The following is a 20714-nucleotide window of genomic DNA, read 5'->3' as shown; positions in this document are numbered from 1 at the left end:
CCTCATCTTTTATAATTCTGCTTCAACAATTTGGAATTCCACATTGTAAACAAACCTGAATTATGGAATGTAGTAATTGCAAAACTTTTATTTATAGTAATAAATATTAGCTTTATTAAGACAAATATTTCTACATTTTGTGTTTCAAAGAGCTTTTTCTACCTCAATTTTTGATATATATGTATATATCAAACACACACGTACACATGTGTGTGTGCGCACGTACACATATATAAATTACAATTATATAGTAAACTCCCACTTGAATTATAAAGATTTACCTCACAACAACTAGTAAGTTTAGATACTTCAATATCTAGGCCTGCCATCTCACTGCGACATTCTGCTAATTCACCTTGGAGCTCAGTATGTTTCAGTTTCATTTCATTGTTCTCTGCTTTAAGTCCTTTATGGGTGGCTTGAAGTGATTTATAGTCTGTTGCCAACTGTTCATGGGTTTCTTTCAAAGATTTCACCTGTTCCTAACATGTGAAAACACAGATATAAAAGAACGGTAACAATATACAAAGTTAAGCTAAAACACAAATAAGAACTGTAATATATATTTGCATGCATATATAATGATTATTTGCAGAGCAGTGGAATTAGTGAGAAGGGAGATTCCAAGAAAGGCCTTAGGATACCTCAGAGAAAACAGTGGAACCTGGTGGTGAAATGATAAAGAATAGAAAAAGAGAAGGTAAAAGCTAAAAGAGTGTAGAGAAAATCCCAATATGAGTAGGATGAAAAAGTGTGCAAAATAGCCTGAAAGGGCAATAAAGGTAGTGGCTTTAGCCACTGCATTTTGGCCAAATATCTAGCATATCTGCTCTCCAAGCAACAGGCTGCAGGTTCAAATCCATAGTGGGCATAGATGTTTGTTGATGTCTTTAGGTGGGAGATGAAATTTAATAACCCAGTATGAGACCACTGCCCCACTTACCAGAGGCTTGAAGTAGCCTGACAAACTTCCACGTTTGATCTCTGTTGCAGGATTTCTGGACTTTGCAAAAAATAAAAAAAAATATATCAAATTAATAACAAAAAGTGGAAAAAATATCCTTAGTCCACCCACAGAGTATGAATGTATTATAGGTTTAAAAAACCTTTTGTGGGCGCCACAAAAAATAAAGTAAAAAAATATGGCAATGAAGGCTATCATTGATAACCTTCATTATCATCCATGTCAGAGAGATGAATGAAAAATGAACATGGCATAGTGTTAACAAGGATATAATGTCAAGATTAAAGGAGCACTTTCAAAGACTTCTTGTAGGAATGAAGAAAACCAAATATTAATAAGAGGGGGAGGAAGACCATCAAAAAGGAGAAATAAAATTGAAAGTGATTAAGAAAATACCTAGATATAAATACCTAGGGAATTTTCTTCCTGTGCTGACATACATGCATACATGAAGAGAATACTAGAGGAATGGAGAAGCAGCATGTTAATATCTATTTATAAGGAAAAAGAGAAATGTGCAGGATTGCAATAATTACTGCAGTATATGTGATACAATATTGGTAAGACACAATATTGAATATAGAATCTTGGTAAGATGCAATGACACAATAACAGAAGAACAGTTTGATTTATGATGGGAAGAAGTACAACAGATGATTTATTTACTTTGAGACAACTCATGGAAAAAGTATAGACAAGGGAAAGCACAATGATATTTATAGATTTAGAGAAAACATACAATAAAACACCCAGTCAAGAAATATGAGAACTGAGAGTGAAAATGAAACCATACAAAATATGACCAGTTAATAAAGGAAAGTTACAAAAATTCCAATACATGCACGTGTATGCCATAAGCAATGGAACTTTAACATGCAAGTTGGAGCATACTAAGAGTCAAATATTAAGCCCCTTTTCATTTGGTATTGTTAGGGATGTAGTAATAGACAGTAAACCAGAAGTTGAATCAGAAGACAGAAATGAAGTAGAACAGAATATATATATATATACATTAATTTAAAAGGGAGAAATGAAATTAATTATGTTTATATTCAATAAAATGATGACAGTCCAGGACCTCATTACATGCCTATAGTAGGAATGGTCCAAAATTCCCATTGCACTATTGTACCCTTGAGGAAAGCCCCGTAGGACTGCTGCAGTCATTGTAACGAAAAAAGGTCCTACATCCTACCAAGGTGGGGTAGGATGTAGGACCAAACAGGAACATGTGAAACAGGACATCATAGTGTGAGGAACAAACAGGCCATGGCTGTTTGTTCCTTACACTATGATGTCCATGACTTCTTTCCCAGCAGTGTAGAGATTTTCTCTTGCATGTCGACATGCAAAGGGAAATATCAATGACATTAATGGGAAGAATCTAAAGTGAGTTAACAGAATTGAGTGAAGGAAGAGGGTTTGCAATGTAGAAGAGCATGACACTGAAAAAAAATATATTACATTTTCACTAGCTTAAGCCTTTTAAACAGTATGAGTATGAATATTTTAGATCAATACTTATCATAGGAAGTCCACTCAACCAGCAATGTGTCTAACATATTGAACTTGAAAATTATTTACACTCCCTGCAATCACAAAGCACTCTGGCAATGCATTCCACTAATCAACAACTTTCCATGTAAAAAATCTACTCCTCACATCCTTATACAACTTCCAAGAATGGCCTCTTGTTCTTCCCATTTTAACATCCACTCTTTTTATAATTCCTTTTAATCTCTTAACCAACTTGAAGGTCTGTATCATATCACCACATTCCTTAAACTGCTCTGCATAACTAACACTCCAGAGTCCCGATATCACTTTGGTCATTCATCTTTGGATCCTCTCTATGTTTCCACATCACAATGAAAACCTGGTGACCAAATATGAGCACAACAGTCCATGTGTGGTCTGACAAATGTCTTATACAGAGGGACCACCTCCTTATTCTTACATGCCAACGTACTTTTTTTATCATAGCAGTAATGCAATGTGCAGTCTTTGCAACACTTGCAATGTGTCCTTGGAACTTTAATTCACCGTCCCATCACCCCAAGATCCCAAATTTCACCCACTTCCCGAGGTACAACTCTACCAACAGTATATAGCCTTATATCTCTGCACCCCAAAGTGTAACAAACCTTGCATTTATTAATAGTAAAGTTATTAATAAATGTCTGTCCACTCATCTGTCCAAGATAAAAGTTTATTCAATCTTCCTGAAAAGAATTAACATCAGCAATACTCATCATAATTCAATGTTGCATCATCAGCAAACATTTGAAGATCCCCAGTCAATTCACATGAAATATTATTCACAAATAAGTTACAGAGTAGGGTCAAGAACAGAACCCTCAGGTCCCCTACTGGTCACCTTCCTTATCTGAGACAATGCTCCATCATACACAACTTGCTGGTATTATTCAGAAAACTAATCTTTATGTTGATTTATTTTAATATAGATGAGAACACAGACTGATAGGAAAACAACTATTTATTAACTTATTGCTGTTATTTCGCTGGTATTCTATCCAGCATCTTCAGAGCACAAAAACAGCCTGTCACAGTATGCGAGACAAAAACAATCTGGTATAATATAACAATGGGACTAGTATGAACAATTGTAATATACAACACAAAGACTGCAGCCCTAATTGGCTTTTATGTTGAGGGTAAAAAAAAGAGAGAGAGAGAGAGAGAAAGTAGGTATTAATTTGGTCTAAGATGACTGTCTCCCAAATCTTGGGTAAATTATACAGCCATACTTGTTGAGGTTGGATTATGTTTCAAGCTTCTGTTGATTCCAGGAACAACCTCCCTGACTTCCAAAAGCTTTTGTATAGCACTTCTGTTTATTTTTCAATCGATCCTGTGTGCAGCAGTCTCTAAAGCATGGTCTGCTAGACTTGACTTGCCATAGCGACAGGGCCGGATGTCTTTTTATGTTCAATGAGGTGGATGTCCGCAGTTCTTCCTGTCTGTCCATAGTAAGCTTGATCACATGAACAGAGCACTTCATAGACTCCTGGATGTGATAAAGGAGAGATTTTGTTCTTAGGTAACCTTGTGGCACACTGCTAGTTGCCTGTTTTCTCCTGAATCTACTCTGAGTTGCCAATTTCACATACGGTTTAAATATGGTGCGTAGTTGATTACAAGATCACGTCATTTTGAAATGGTCATCTTTAACCTTAACCAAAGATGGCACAAGTGCATTAAGTCATGGGGAACAATTTTGCTGTTACTCCCAAGCAAGTTCCAAAAGCCAAAATAATGGCTTCTGTTGAAATTGAAATATACGACCTGCCTCCAGCAACAGCCAATAACAATCGTTTAGATGTGGCCAACATCCTAATCCATTCCAGGCCACTCAAAAATAATATCCCACATAAAGAAATCATTGTTCTGAAAGAGCTACACAATAATAACCACATTATCATAACCAAAGCAGACAAAGGGAACAGAATACGAAAGCAAAATGCACACACTTTCAAGTGTGTGCATTTTGCTTTCGTATTCTGCTAGATCTACAAGATCAGTCAACATACCAAATTATAGAACAGGATCCCACCAACTCACAAAAGAATAAGGTGTGCAGTTATTGAAGAAAGTCACTTCCTGGCCTAAAGAAACAGTTAACAAACTCAAGCCCTTCCATGTTAAAACACCCAGGATACATGGAGCACAAAAAATTCACAAACAAGGTACCCTTATGCCCTACAGCCCTACATATAAACTTGCTAGACATTTAGCGAAGCTACTAACAACTCTCACAAACAATTCTTCTTTTTTTAAAAAAACATTCTACCCACCTAAAAAAGTATTTTAGAAAACATACCTTAGAAAGTTCAGACATAATGGTGAGTTTTGATATCACCTCACTTTTCACAAATGTACCGTTAATCAAAATCCTTGAATTACGTCACGCTTTCCACCTGCTACATTTCAACTATTTAAATTCACAGTACAGGCAGGTTATTTTACATGGAAAGGGAAAATATACAAACAATTAGATGAGACCAATGGTCTCCCCTCTTTAGCCATCTTCTATATAGAACACTTGAAAAAATTAGCTATCAATACAGCCACTCTCAAACTAAGGGCTTTGGCTACGCTATTTGGCTACGCCACATGGCCCAGACACACTGGTACATTCTTAGTGCATTTAAATAGTCAACACCCAAACATCCACTTTACAATAGAACTGGAAGCTAATGACTGTCTGCCCTTCCTGGATACACTAATCACAAGGCTTCCAGATGGTTCCTTATCATTCTCGGTTTATAGTAAACCCACACATACAGGGTGATATTTACACAAACAATCACATCACCACCCATCTCAACAATATGGTATCCTAAAAACACTAACCCACAGAGCTAGAGCAATTTGTTTCGATGACATTGTTCTCACTGCTGAACTTACTCACTTACATCACACCTTCTTGGCCAATGTCTACAATCCCCATAAGATAGAACCACAGAAGCCTAGAACAAAATTGTCAATAACGTCAAAGTTAATAAACATCAACTATGCACCATATTTAAACTGTATGTGAAATTGGCAACTGTTATCCCTTCATCCAAGGACAGAATCTCTCCTTTATCACATCCAGGAGTCTATGAAGTGGTGCCATGTTCACATGATCAAGCCTACTATGGACAGACAGGAAGAACTGTGGACATCCGCCTCACTGAACATAAAATATACATCTGGCACTATTGCTATGGCAAGTCAGGTCTAGCAGACCATGCTCCAGATAGATACCCCTGCACATAGGATTGACTGGAAAAAAAACAAAAGTGCTGCACAGAAGCTTTTATAAGTCAGAGAGGTTATTCCTGGAATCAACAGAAGCTTTGAAACATACTCCAAACTTTAACAAGTATGGCTGTATAAATTTGCCAAAGATTTGAGAGCCAGTCATCTTAAGACAAAATTAATACCTGCTTTTCTCTCTGTCCCCCCCCCCCCCCAACATAGATGGCACTAATTAGAACTTAATCTTTGTTTTGTATGTTACAATTGTTCAACCTAGCCCCACTGTTATACCAGATTGTCGCTGTCTAGTGTACTGCGACAAACTGTTTTTGTGCTCAGAAGATGCTGGATAGAATAGCAGCGAAATATCAGCAATAAGTTGACAAATAGTTATTTTCTTATCAGTCTGTGTTCTCATCTATACCATTAAAATTAATCAACATGTACAACGAACACACAAGCCTTCCCACATTTGAGAAAACCAATCTTTAATCTATCTAACTAATCTGTCACGTGGTAATTATCAAATGCCTTTGCAAAGTTCAAGAGAAGAACTGTTTATGAATTTCCTTTATCCAACAGATATTCATCACCTTATTTTGCAAGGAACAATGGCATAATTTTTATTAAACCAATTAGGTAAATTGTTGTATAAATCTTCAACAATGAATTTCAATTAACTGTATTGAACCAGAGTAGAGTTATGGATAAATTTGAAGTGTTGTATCAAATTCTGCAAGTTCAAATGACTGAATGAAATCAAAATGAAAAATAATTAAAATTTTTATAAGGATACTGAATTATAACAAAAAGAACTAAGTAATATTTTGCAATACAAATGGAAGGAAAGTCAATAGATGGACAAAATAAATCTAACAGACACATGCATTTTGCAAAATTGGCATTTGGGGTAACATTCCTGTACAGAATTTCTGTATTACAACAACTGAACCCAGTATCATTTTTGGCAAATGTCTAGCATATAAACAAACCATTAGGTGATAAGTATCCATGACTGGGTGGAAGATGACTATCACCACATGGTGAAACACAACCATCTTGTTTGCTGGACATCTGAAGCGAGCTTAAACTGTTTGGTAGTATATCACAGAGCAAGGATTTTGGTTTCTTCAACCCATGCTACATGCAGAAAGCATGGGTAACAGCTTCATGGGATAATTAGCATAATTTCTTCACCTACCATAATTGATGACTACTGTTTGTACTCTTTTGATCCAGACACCTGCTCAAACTGAATGAATGAAATAATTCTTAATGGAATGAAGGCCTTCAATCCTCATTCCACACAAACTCTCAAACTACTAATCCAAATACTGGTTTTCCAACACAAGTGCCAAGACTATCCAAGAAAAGAATTTAAAGCATATCACAAGTGACTTGAAACAAACTAACATCCCACCCAACCTACAGGACAGCATGCAACAGCTGCAAAAAGACTATGAACAAATTTTGAAGAAAGAACCAAGTGTAGAAACCTTGCCTCCAGCTTAAATGGCAGCTGAACTTTCTGGTCCATTACCAATGTCATTAACTTCTGCCCATCCATATATTCACCTCTCTCACACACATTCAGATAATACTATTGAAATATCACCCAAAGACAAGGCTAATCTCTTTGCATCATTCTTTTCTTCTAACCCCTGCAATGATAATCAAGGCAAAGTATTTCCCATTTTATTAAGAACTGCATGCCTCATCCAGTTTTCATGAGAAAGACATCAGAGGAATTGTGAATACCTTAAATATCAACAAGTCTTCTGATCATGATAGTATTCACCAATTGTGCTTACACCTTATGCTATCCTATATTCCAATCTTTCATACTCATGTGGCATCTACCCTACAAGAAAGAAATAAGGCTAGATTCAACCCATCTGAAAGAAAGGAGATAAAAGATAGCCAAAAAACTAATCGCCCATTGCATTAACTTCTAATTACGTTCTGTAGGTTTTTGGTATTGAGACCATATTGTAATATAAATAGTTTATTAAAAATAAACAATTAAAAAAAATTAAATGGGGAATGTCATGAAAGTCAGCTCTTTCATCACCTGGAAGTTCACCATTTAATCAATCAATGAGGATTCTGCCACTCTTAATTCACAGTAACCTCCTTGCCAACATCACCCATCTATCAACACAAGCTATGGAAGGGTTTGGTGGAATTTATATTATTATTATTAAGGACAACTCCAGGGAGTCCTTAGACTCATCGACAGAGGCCCCAAATCATATTCATCACAACTATTCGACATTCATACAGTATCTATCATATCTCGCCTTAAACTCATTCACTGTCACAGCATCCACCACAGACTCTGGCAGCCCATTCCACTCATTCACCACTCTAAAAGTAAAGAACCCAGTTCTAACACCCTTACTAACCACACTTTTGCCCAGTTTCCATGTATGTCCCCTAGTCCTCCCACAACCAGCCCTGTTCTCAAAAATATCTTCTGAATTTTATAGAAACCCTTCAGTAATTTGAATGTCTCAAATCATATCCTCCCTCCTCACCTATCAACCAATTATTGCAACCCACAAATCCTCAACCTGTTCTCATAAGGTTCATTCCACAGACCTGCTATCATCTTGGTCACTCGCCTTTGGTTCCTCTCAACCTCCTCCCCATCAAGAAGAAACCTAGGTGACCAAATCTGGGCACAGTAGTCTTATCAAGGCTCGATACAGAGGAACAATAAACTGCTTGTCAAAATATTCTTCAGCAACCAAGTGATTTGATGAGCTGATTTGGCCACTTTTGTAATGTGCCCCCTAAACTTCAACTCCTTATCCACCAACACTCCTAAATCTCATGCCTCATTAATTTCTTGGAGTACAGTTCCACCAATGTAGTAAACTGCTGCTAATCTTTTCACCCCAAAATGCATAACCTTATGTTTTGCCACATTAAATTGACATCCATTCTCCTTAGCCCAGACCTCCAATCTATCCAAATCATCTTGCAAAATTTTGACATCATCTGCATTCACTATTGCCCTACCCAACTTGGTATCATCTGCAAACAAATGAACTGTTCCTCTCAGGCCCTTACCTATATCATTAAGGAACAAATTAAACAGCAGTGGTCCAAGAACAGATCCATGTGGCACATCACTAGTCACAGGCCGTCCTGTGGACTCTACTCTTGAATAAACCACTCTCTGATATCTCTCCGTCAACCACCCTCCTATCCATCTCACCAACCCTATATTCATCCCCATATGCTGCAATTTACTGATTAGAATTCCATGTGGTATCTTGTCAAAGGCCTTAGCAAGGTCTAGTAGAATCACTGTAAACCCATTACCCTTATCCAGTTCAGCTGTCACTGTGTTATAATATGTGAGAAAGTTACTGAGGCATGACCTACCTTTCACAAAACCATGCTGTCCCCGATACAGTATCCCATTTTCATCTATCCAATCTTGTATTTTCCTCTTGACTATTTTCTCCAAGATCTTGATAATGATTCCTGTTATGCTGATTGGCTGGTAATTTTCAACAGCAGCCTTGGAACCACCTTTATGCAGCGGAACTATTTTCCCCCTCTTTCCACCCCCTCGGAATAATCCAGACCCGAAACTCAAATTAAACAAATGGTCAAGGGCACTGACAATTCTTTAGCCATGTCACATACGACACGAGCTGGTATACCATCCAATCCCACAGATGTATTGACATTAATTTCTGCAATGTTACCACCTGGATGATATACTCTTGCAAAGTGCTCGCTCAGTAATTCCACTATATCAACTGATTCGGTTACCTCCCTATCCTCAGCATTTTTTAAAATTATTCTGCCATGAGCATTTTTCCTTTTACTTGCAACATATTGAAAAAACTGTTTGGGATTCTCTTTAGCCTGCATGGCCAATTTTCTTTCGTAATCCACTTTTGCTTTTCTTACCACCCTTGTTACCATCCTGGCCTGAGCTTTATACTGTTCCTGTGCCTGCTGGTCTCTGTTTAAATTCACCTACCTCCACAATTGTTTCTTTTTCTGCAGCTCAAGCTTAATAGTGTTATTCATCCATTTAACCCCTACTTGATTTATTATTCGGACTCTTGGTATACAGTCAACCATTGCCTCCTGCAAACACTTCTTAACCACCTCCCATGCACTATCAACATCCAGCCCTTGCAGTTTTACATGCCATGGCACTGAGCCAAGCACACTTCTAAGCTTGTCATACTTACCAGCCCAGTAATTCCACATGTACCATGTCTTAGTTGTAAATTCCACTCCTTTAGCCACCTCCCAGGTCATGACCTTATGGTCACTCTCACCAATTGGTGGCAACATGGTCATGTTCGTTACAGCCACATTCTCAGTTGCAATTACTAGGTCAAGCACTCTCTGCACCCTGGTATTTTCCACTACATGCTGTCGCAGATAGTCGTCCCTTAATAACCACATAAAATCCAATTCCTTCCTCCCATGTGCCCTCTCCTCTTTCCAGTCAATGTTACCATAATTGATATCACCCATAATAATTACCCTCCTTCCACTCATTTCTCTATTTGCCTATGCATACTATCTCCACCATCTATTCCATCACCTGGTCTATAGCAGCACCCAATTGTATATTTTGTTCTGCTAGATTCTATCTCACACGAAACAGCCTCAAATGTGCTCTTTTTTCTATCCTGCAGTTCAACTTCTATACTCCTTGGCTGCAACTCATCAGCTATCATCAATAACACTCCCCCCCCCTTTTTATTCTCACTCCTGAACTGTCACTCCTGAACACGCTATACCCGTCGCATTCAATCCCACTAGCTTTATCATCTTCTGTCAGCCATGTTTCACTAATACCAACAACCTGTGGCCTGGAAGTGCCTACCAAGGCCAAAAACTCTTCCTTCTTGTTCCTAATACTCCTGGCATTAGTGTACATGAATTGCAGTAGACCATTAGTCTCATCCCTACTTTGATGCCTTATACTAACTATACCATTCTGATTTGTTGTCCTTCATACTCGCTCGGGCATATTATACTCAACTGCCTCCCTAAAGTCTGCATATACTACTCCCCCCCTTAATAAATCTAGTTTCCCTGAGTCTGTACATCCACTTCCACATCATTCATCAACACTTTTTTAAGCCTCCCTACATCAACTCCATTTAAATGTAACCCATCCATCTTATATAAATCCTTTCGCCCATCAAACTCACACTCCACACATCCACAAATTCCACACCACTCTCCATGCATAACCCACGCATAAAGTCATTGGCAATTATGGCCCTCCTTCTAAACACTTCACTGACATACCGCGGTAAAATACTCACCATCCTAACTCTCTCACTCTTCTCTTTTGCTACCTCAAGTAATTCCCTCACATCCTCTATCATTTCCATTTTGTCTTCTTTCAAATCATTTGTTCCTGCCACAATTATCATCTCTTTCACCTTCTGTTTTTGCACTCGAATAAATTCGCTGACGTCCTTTATGTTCGCACCTGGCTGGTACGATTTCATCAAACTCTCAACTATCACACCTCTTAATAGCGAATCCCCATACAGCACTCACTCCTTCATTTTATTGACATTTACGAAACCATTCTATTATTTTTCGTAAGTAAAAATTTGGCACTAGGTCCTACTTACCAAATTACCATCTTATGGTTGAGTGTCCACCTTTTGAAACTGGATTGATTGCCAATTTCCTCTGTGGTTGTTCACTATGTGTCATGTCATGGTGGATACTTCCTTTCTTCAGATTTCCATTGCCAAGAGTCCAGCCTGGACTATGTATTTCATCCATGCTTTCTCCTATCATAAATAGTCTTCTATTACTAACCTCAAAATCCATTTCACAGTTTTGCCATTGACAGTCCCATTCTTCTTTTTCATTTGATAAACCTTGATGTGCTGAGATATCCCAACTTAAACACTGATCTCCTTGCTATATTCAGTGGGACTGTCAACTATAATGCCACAAAAATAATTCTATCTTATTTGACAGAAGAAAGACTACTGATCAATCCCCCATCTCATCTCCATTACCTCTGATAATACACAGATCTCCAAACAAGATCAGATCTCTTCTTGGACTAATTTATACCTCGACTTTCTTGGCATATCACATTTATGGTCTCCTCTGCCTAAAAAAATCACTTATGCAGTGGTGCATGAAAATGCCTCTTTAAAAATGTTTGCAACCATTTCGAAATTGGCACTTTAGTTAATTAGTATCTCCCCCCCCCCCCCCAATGGGCTTGCTCCATTCACTATTTAATAGACGTGCTGTTTTGGCCATATGCTTCTTTCCACAGGTATTTTCACAAGCGATGTTCCAACAAACTGGTTGACGCAGCTGCTAGTCAACATTCAATACCCTGCTACAAACATACCAAAGCAACTTCCTGTCCTCTTCCTCATTCATTCCATCTATCTCTTCCTCTGGAAGTCTTCTCCGGACAGTTTCCCTAAGGACTACAACCTCCAGTTGTTCAAAAACATATCAACAGGTTCTTCTATCTTGATCACTTGCCCATGCACAGTACGGATGTGTTACAGGTTTTGCAACCTCTCGTGTGGGGATTATATAAAATTTTGTTTTGCCACTAAATGATCTGATAAACTAAAATTGAGATGACTTGGTATATTTTAGTTAAGTTTCTAAATATCAAATTTCATTAAATTCCATCAAGCTACAATGGAATTATTACTATCAATTTGCCAATAAAAGTAGTTCAATTGTAACTAATAATTCATTGAATGCATATTAGAATATCGTTCATTTTCATACGTTCAAGTCAGAATTATACAAATTCTGATATCTTTTGACAAATTCTTCACATGTGGCTGGGTCCAAGTGAAGCTAAAAATGGAAATGTTTTAATAACTTTCTGAAAGATTCAAAAAATCTGACCAGCCAGAGGAAAAGGAATAACTAAGCTTACAACTTTGAGAGGCAAAATAAACTGGAATCTGATAACCGTTTATGCATTTTGAGATTTTTATTTATTTATTTATTTTTTATGTGATTCCCATTCACAAAAGGTAAAGCATAAAGTACATTTGTACCATGAGTGGGCTATGGATTTCTATTTTTATTCCATTTTTTATAAAATTAAAAAAAATTATTATTATTATTATTTTACATAATCCAAAAACCTTGCTCTAGAGAACAAACATGGAACTTTTTCAAGCCACTTCAGACCACTGATAAGCAGTGGTCTGAAGTGGCTTGAAAAAGCAGGGTGGTGGTCTCACATCAGTGATTCAATTCATCTCTTGCCTAAAAATAGAAATGCACAAAAACTCTTTTCTGGGATGAATGAGAAATGTTTACACCTAGAGGAGTAATAATAAAAACCTATCACATCTGTGATATTTAGGCATTCATTCCTTAGAGATGCCATAATATTTTCTTGTTGGCATTCATTATGATCTTAATTACACATGCTCTTCTCAAGCATAATGATATAATAGTTCTTACAAAATTCCTTTATATGACATGTTCAATAATAAGAACTTAAATAATGATACAGAAATACTAAGACTTCACAAGAATTACCTTAAGTTGGTTATTTTCGGAACGTAAACTAATCAAATTTCTGCCATCAGATCGTGCACGTTCATCTTCCAGAACTTCTTTTAGTTTCATAACCTCTTCCTGGGAGAATAAAGCAGCTTGAAGTTTCTCCTGTTGATTTAAAATGCTATTAAACTATAGCATAAAACACAGAATAAAGTATAAATATTACAAAGACAACACTTTATTTTCCTAAAAAAATTATAGGTAATAATAAAGCTTTTGTAAAGATTAAGGTCACTTGATCAGACTTCTCTAAAGATAAATGGTAACGATATTCATTGTCATGAAATAATTTCTAAACTTGATTCAAGTCTTTCAACCTTAATTCAGTCTAAGGGGAAAACTTTTCACAGGTATTATCTCTATCTCTCTCTCTGTTATTATTATTATTATTTTTTTTTTTTTTGGTGCAACTCAAGCACCTTTGAAAATTATTTTTAAGAGACAACAAAGAAAGAATATTTTAAGATATCATAACAAAAATGAACCTAACTTTCACTGAAATTAATATATACACAATATGGCAATTTACTTGCCATTTCATTGGTAAAAATATAAAGACAATATACTTTTTTTATTGCATTATGATGATAATATGAACTGTGAAATACTGCAGTATCTCAATGCTTTAAGCATCTGAAAAGTTTTTGAGAAGTTAGGTTAGGTCATTTTAAAACAGAAGGTTTTTCAGTACAGTAGTAAGGTTTTTCATTGTGTAAAAAACAGGCACCAGTCAGAGAACACAGTAACTGGGCATACCAGACAGGATTAACTGCTTGCTGTGATGCAGCATTAATTAGGTTAACATGAAACAAAATTATTTAGCCCCATTGAAATGACCTTTGCAGATATATAAGAGAGGATAAAATTGGTTTGCAAACCACATTAAAGAGCTTATTTTTATGATCCAAATGATATGTGTATCTTATTGTTAAGGCTTAAGAGATTTTTTCAAATTTTAATTTTTTTAGACTGAGTGTAACCAAATTAATGCAATTCTAGAACCTGTAACAAATTTTAAAGTGGAGGACATTACAGCTGAAGCAGTCCAAAACTTCCACAGGTCTAAAAAGGACCGTAGATATTCCTCTTGAGATAACAAGGACAGAATTCACAATTTGCTATATATAACTAAGGTTAAATCTTTGAAATATATAATGACGATGGGAGAATCGATGTTCAGGCCACCATAGAGTGGGTTCAGAAAAGGCTGGTCAATCTGTAGAAAACAAATCCTCTTCCTACACCTTCATTTCAGCAGATCTGTTAGTAGTCACGAATATATCTCCTATCTAAGGGTCATCATCATCATTTTTGTATGATATCTCCATGGAGACCAGAGACTCATCGTGGGAGACCCACACTAATATTTTTATAATTCATTACTAATATTAATATAATATTAATAATGTTTTACACACACAAAAACCTACCATACCTCTCCTTAAGTTCATTTATTGTCAGGGCACCCTCAACTAATTCTGGCAATCCATTCCACTCATTCACCACGCTCCACATAAAAAATCTAGTCCGCATACCCACATTAACCACACTCTTACAGATGACCCTAGTTCTCTGACCATTTGTGATATACAGAAAAATTCAATTTGCTTCAATTTTATAAAACCCTTTTAATATCTTAAAGTTTCTATCATGTCCCCTTTTCCATCTATCAACTAAACTTTGTAATCCCACATATCTTCAACCTATCCTCATAAGGAACATTCCACAGCCCCTGTCACTAGCTGGAACAGATCTCTGAATCCTCTGAAATCCAGATGACAAAATCTGTGCACAATAGTCAAGATGCAGCCCAAACATAGCTTTATAAAGAGGGATATACAATATATACATGAAAACACAAAGTATTGTTTATTAAATATTCTGCCATATAGTGAAATTAAACAAACTGAAATTAACACTATTAATTTCAAATTGAAATATGGCAGTATATTTAATAAGTAATACTTTTACCTTGTGTTTTCGTGTATACATTGTATAGAACTATAGCACAAGTTTCTCTTAAAACTAGAATGAATAGGGATAACATCTTCCCTATCTATACTCGTTATCATGTTTTTCAACATCCAAATAATCTTTTGAGCTATGTGAGCAACTTCTGCAATATGCCAACTAGACTTCGACTCTCTGTACACCATTATCCCCAAGTCTCCAGCCTCATCTATTTCCTGCAATCCAGTACCAACAATGTGAAATACAGTATGCAATCATTTCAACCCAAAGTGCATAACCTAACATTTTGTAACACTAAATTGACAATTGTTATCTTTTGCACCACAATGCCAATATATTTAATTCATCCTGCAGACAACTTTTGCATCATTAGCAAACGATGGAATATCCCCCCCCCGCTAAATCTTTCCCTACGTCATTGATATACAAATTAAAGTGTGGTGGCCCTATACAGAACCTGAGGTATTCCACTAGTATCATTCATTTTCCTAGATTCCACTCCACCATATACTACTCACTGACATGTCTGACAGACAAATCTGAATGGATATCTTCGCATCCATTCCCATTTGCTCCGACTTTTGTAATAGTTTTCTATATGGTATTCTGTCAAATGCCTTTACAAAGACCAGCAGTATCACAGTGTAGATGTTTTCTTTATCTGATTCCACTGTCACTTTATTATAAAATCTGAATGAATTACTAAAACAGGACCTACCATTTATAAAGACGTGTTGCCACTACAGAGTATCATATACCTATCCACCCACTGTTGGATTTTAATCTTTAACCAACTTTTTCAGTAGTTTAGCAACCACTCCTGATATATTAATTTGTCTGTAGTTTGCTACTTCTGTCTTGATTACACCTATATATAATTGAACTATCTTACTTTCTTTTACACTTCCTTAGAACTTGCCAGAGCTGAGACTTAGAATGAAAAATTTTAGTGGCAATGCCAAATTTCTTGCACCTCCACATATCACATGGGCTGTCATGCCATTCGGTCCCAGTGCTGTATTCACATTGATTTCTTTGACATGTTAAACATCTCCAGCATATCTAACTCAATTCTGATATGCATCTGTCATATCATCAACTGCAAAATCTCCATCTGGATGATGCACAGTTGCAAAATGATCACTCAGAAACTCAACCATTTCTTTAGCCTCTGTCCCCTTCCTATCATCAGCATTGATAAAAGTCATCCTATCATGGTCATTTTTCCTCTTATTTGCTACATAATGAAAAAACTCTTCTGGATTTACTTTGGCCTTTCTTACCATACTAGTTTTTCCTCCAGACCATGGGTATGCAGTCTATTACTGCTTCTCTCAAACAATTTCTGACCACTTCCCATGCACTACTGATATTCTTTCCTTGTAGCTTCTCAAGCTATGGGATTGCTCCAAGATGCCTCCTAAGTCTGTCATAATTACCAGCTTTATAGTTCAACATCAACCCTTTCTTGACATAGAATTTCACATGTTTAGCAACTTCCCAGAACAGACAAAGGTTGGTCGATTGGTAGAGCCTCTGGTACTAATGGCTCACTTAAGTAAGTTTGAGTGTGGTTAGTAGTTGGAAGGGGCCCAATCGTTCGATGCTGTTGGCACACTCTCTATTGATGAGTCTTTGGACTCCCTGGAGGTGTCAAATAATAATAATAATAATACTACATAGTCAGTGTTCCAGATTGAAGGCAAAGTATCTACCATGGTTATAGATATAACTTCTGATGCTATTACAAGATCCAGCATGTTCAAATCCCTAGTACCCTCTATAATATGTTTCAGGTATAATTATCCCTTACCAACAGGGGCAGCTCGTGCATAGGCACTGCGGAACTGCAGCACCCCCAATTTTTCTAGATATATAAATATATTTATTAATTTATTCATATTTGCTTGTAATATTTAATTTTATCATCAACATGCCTAGACAATTCTCTTATTTTGTATAAAAAATAATAAAAATCCATCGTGTAGCACTTAGGAGGGCGAAGGACACTAGCAGCACTGTGTTTATCACAGTGTCATATTGTTACGTGTGCAAGCATATGCACGTCATAGTGAGATGCGAGCTATTGGCGTAATACGGCACTGTCCATCGCGCAGTTCCACTATTGCTTATATGCAGTCTGCACAAGTAGTAGAGTGTTCGTAGCGCTTATTGTGTTTACTCCGTCTCTTTAAATATTTGGACATTACAATTATCATCATCAAATTCCTGCCATGCCCTCAAGGGGTGTACAGGATATGATAGTACTATATGACAAAAATTACATCATTACTAACTTCCTATCTACAATTTTCCTCCAAATCAGTCTGTTACTTGTCAAGACTCCAACATTATCAGATCTTATATTTCTATTGTCTAAGGCACTTTGTACCGCATCAATCCACCTATATCTTGGTCTTCCTCTGGGTCATTTTGAAGAAAAGATTAGCAAAATAAGTGTTCTCTTGTTTTGCTAATCTTTCCTCGCCCATTCTGTTTAAGTGACCATACCACTTGAGATTAGCTCTGCTAACGCATTCCTGGATGCTGACAATGTAAAGTTCTTGACATTGTTCCCGCCTATAATCTTTCTCAGGACTCTCATATCTGCGGTCAATAGTCTTTGGTCAAGTGTTTTACTTCTGACCCAGCTCTCAGATCCATAAGTCAAAACTGGTTTGAACACTGTTTTGTATACAGCTAATTTAGTGTTCTGACTAATTTCTCTCTTATTCCATATGAATTTATTCAATTGACTTCCCACCATACCAGCTTTGCTGATTCTGTTGTCTTTTTCTATATTTAATTTACCATCTTCAGTAAAAATCGTGCCTAAATAGCTGACATGTTTTACTTGTTCCACAGGTTCTCCATTCACAACACAGTTGACATTTTCAATGATTCTGCCTATTTTCATTGTCTTTGTCTTTTTATTGCTGACCTTCATACCATATCTATTACAACAGGTATTCAATTTAGTCAGAGACTTTTGCAGACTTGTAGCGGATTTATTTAGAAGTATAACATGATCAGCATAAAGCAAAGAGCTGACATTAACATCTCCAATTTTGATATCATGTTTAATACCACTTTCCTTCATAATGTGATCCATATAGATAATGAATAACAGAGGGGATAATGTACATCCTTGTCTCACACCAGATTTAACATTAAACCATCTTCCTTTACTTCCTTCAATTCTAACTGCTGACTTACAACTCAAATAAAGACTAAGTATTGCTTGATATAATGCCCCATTGACACCATATAACTGCAGCGTATTGAATAGCTTCTCTCTTGGCACTTTGTCATATGCCTTTTCCAAATCGACAAAACCTAAATACTTTTTTTTTTACGATCTTTGTTATATTCCCATGCTTTCTCAACTATTTATCGTAAAGTGAAGATCTGATCCTGACAGCCTCTATTTGGCCTGAATTCAGTTTGTTCTTCACCAAGCTTTTCTTCCACAATTCTTCTCAACCGTTTCTCAAGTATACTTGCATAGATCTTGCCAGGAACACTCAGTAGGGAAATACCTCTGTAATTCTCACATGTTTATTTCCCTTTTTATATATTGGTACTATGAGAGCTCGACTCCAATCATCGGGAATTCGACCCTCTGTCCAGGCTTTCTGAGCTATGCAGTGCAGCCACTGTAAGATTCTTATACCACCATACTTCAGCATTTCTGGTCGAATATCATCTACTCCAGCTGCCTTTCCACATTTCAAGCCTTTGATGGCTTTTTCTACTTCGAGTATGGATATGTATTCTTGACTGCATGCCTGGACAGTGTTTTTTACCACTGTGCTATCATCACTGCTTGTTTCATTTAGCAGTTTTTCAAAGTAATTACTCCATACTTCAAGGATATCTTTTTCTCTTGTTTTCATGTTGTCACCTTTATCATCTCTAACTCCTTTTACAGCACTCTTTCCTCCATTCCTAAGCTTCTTCAACAACCTCAAGAATATTTTGCCACCTTCTTGATATTTATTTTCTATATTCTTGCCAAAGTCCTCCCATGACTTTTGTTTAGCTAGTTTTCACAGTGTTTAGCATTCTTGCATTTGTCTCTATATTCTCTAAAAGCACAACAATTACAATTAAAGGAATGGATTTTATTTTAAAGTAATTTTGAATTATACTAAACTGTATAATTTTATTGATAATAAACAATATTTTTTCATTTACTTAAGTATAAAGAGCTAATAAGCTTCATTTCGGCAATGAAAACATTATTTAAATTAAGGGGATATTAAATCCGACATAGTTTTAAAACCGAATAAGAAACTCAAAGATTGAAATCAGAGAGTTTCTTGCCGAATATAGTAAACTATAAAGTATCGGCGACACTAGCGTTAGCCAATGCAAGTGATCCTAGTACGTAGTACAATACCAGGGCAACTCGTTGCAAAGGTGGGGAAAGTTCGGATCGCTATTCTTAGGTCTTTTCCATAATGTAAAAACACATTTCCTAGGAAATGAATGCTGTTATTACATTATGGAGGGAGGTCACTACCCAGACTGGTTTCAGCCTTTTTTGAGGCTTCATCAGTGAGTAGCTAGACCTAATACGTATTTTTTCTTCTGCAAACCGTGTCTTTTCTCACAAAGTTTTTGTCTAGTCTGGTTAAAAAATCAGAATAAAATTTCCCGGTTATTGTTTTACAAGATAATTAATAAACAAAATGCCTTTAGCATCCCAAAACACTGATGCCATGACCTTTCCTGCTGATGGAACCAACTTTGTCTTCTTTGGCTCTGAACAACCAGCTTCTGTCCACTGTTTTGACTGCTCTTTGGATTCTGGTGTGCAATGGTGATTCCAATTCTCATCCATAATAATAAATCAATGCACAAAATCAGTTTTATTCTTGTTAAAATGCTCCACGCACTGTTCAGAGATTTTCATGTGGGTGTGTTTTTGATCTGCTGTGAGCAAGCACGGCACCCATCTTGCGCAAAGCTTTTTCATATGCAATTCTTCATTTTATGCAAAATATATCCTACATGTTCTTTTAAAATGTCTATAGTCTCAGCAATTTCACACACTTTGACTCACTGGTCATCTAATACCATATCGTGCACTTGATCAATGCTTTCTGGTGTTGCTACACTTTTTGGACATCCTTCATATGGATCATCTTCAAGGCTGGTACGGCCACATTTAAACTCGGCAGCCCATTTCTTAATTGTCGAAAATGAAGGAGAAGAGTGCCCATAAACTTTTATGAGCTTCAAATGAATTTCTTTTGGCGTTAAACCTTCTTTCACAAAGAATTTTATAACCGCATGATACTCAATTTTATCCATTTCAAGGGATACAGACAACACTTTTTGTTTCGGACAGCTGTATAAAACAAGCTACTTGATATAATGACTTGCAATTTCACATGAATGCTTATGACAGATGTACCAACTTGGAAAAAAAAAAAAA

At 36.5% G+C, this 20714-nt stretch overlaps 1 protein-coding gene across 3 annotated transcripts in view; it reads right to left on the bottom strand.

Moving 5' to 3' along the window:
- Girdin (protein girdin) overlaps nt 1-20714 on the bottom strand; it is a 576472-nt gene that overhangs the window by 101263 nt on the left and 454495 nt on the right. For 2 of the 3 annotated variants that reach the window (XM_090411135.1, XM_090411136.1), the window contains exons 24-25: nt 13277-13405; nt 282-482 (exon numbers count right to left, since the gene is read on the bottom strand). In XM_090411135.1, the coding sequence (XP_090267261.1) occupies nt 282-482; nt 13277-13405 (330 nt within the window). The remainder of the gene's footprint in view (nt 1-281; nt 483-13276; nt 13406-20714) is intronic. The other variant, XM_090411137.1, reaches the window with a different exon arrangement.

This window comes from Typopeltis vanoorti, chromosome 21, assembly GCF_054136105.1.
Source record: "Typopeltis vanoorti isolate ZY-2024b chromosome 21, IOZ_Tvanoo_1.0, whole genome shotgun sequence".
Lineage (NCBI taxonomy): Eukaryota > Metazoa > Arthropoda > Arachnida > Uropygi > Thelyphonidae > Typopeltis > Typopeltis vanoorti.
This window is presented reverse-complemented; position numbering and strand designations above follow the sequence as displayed.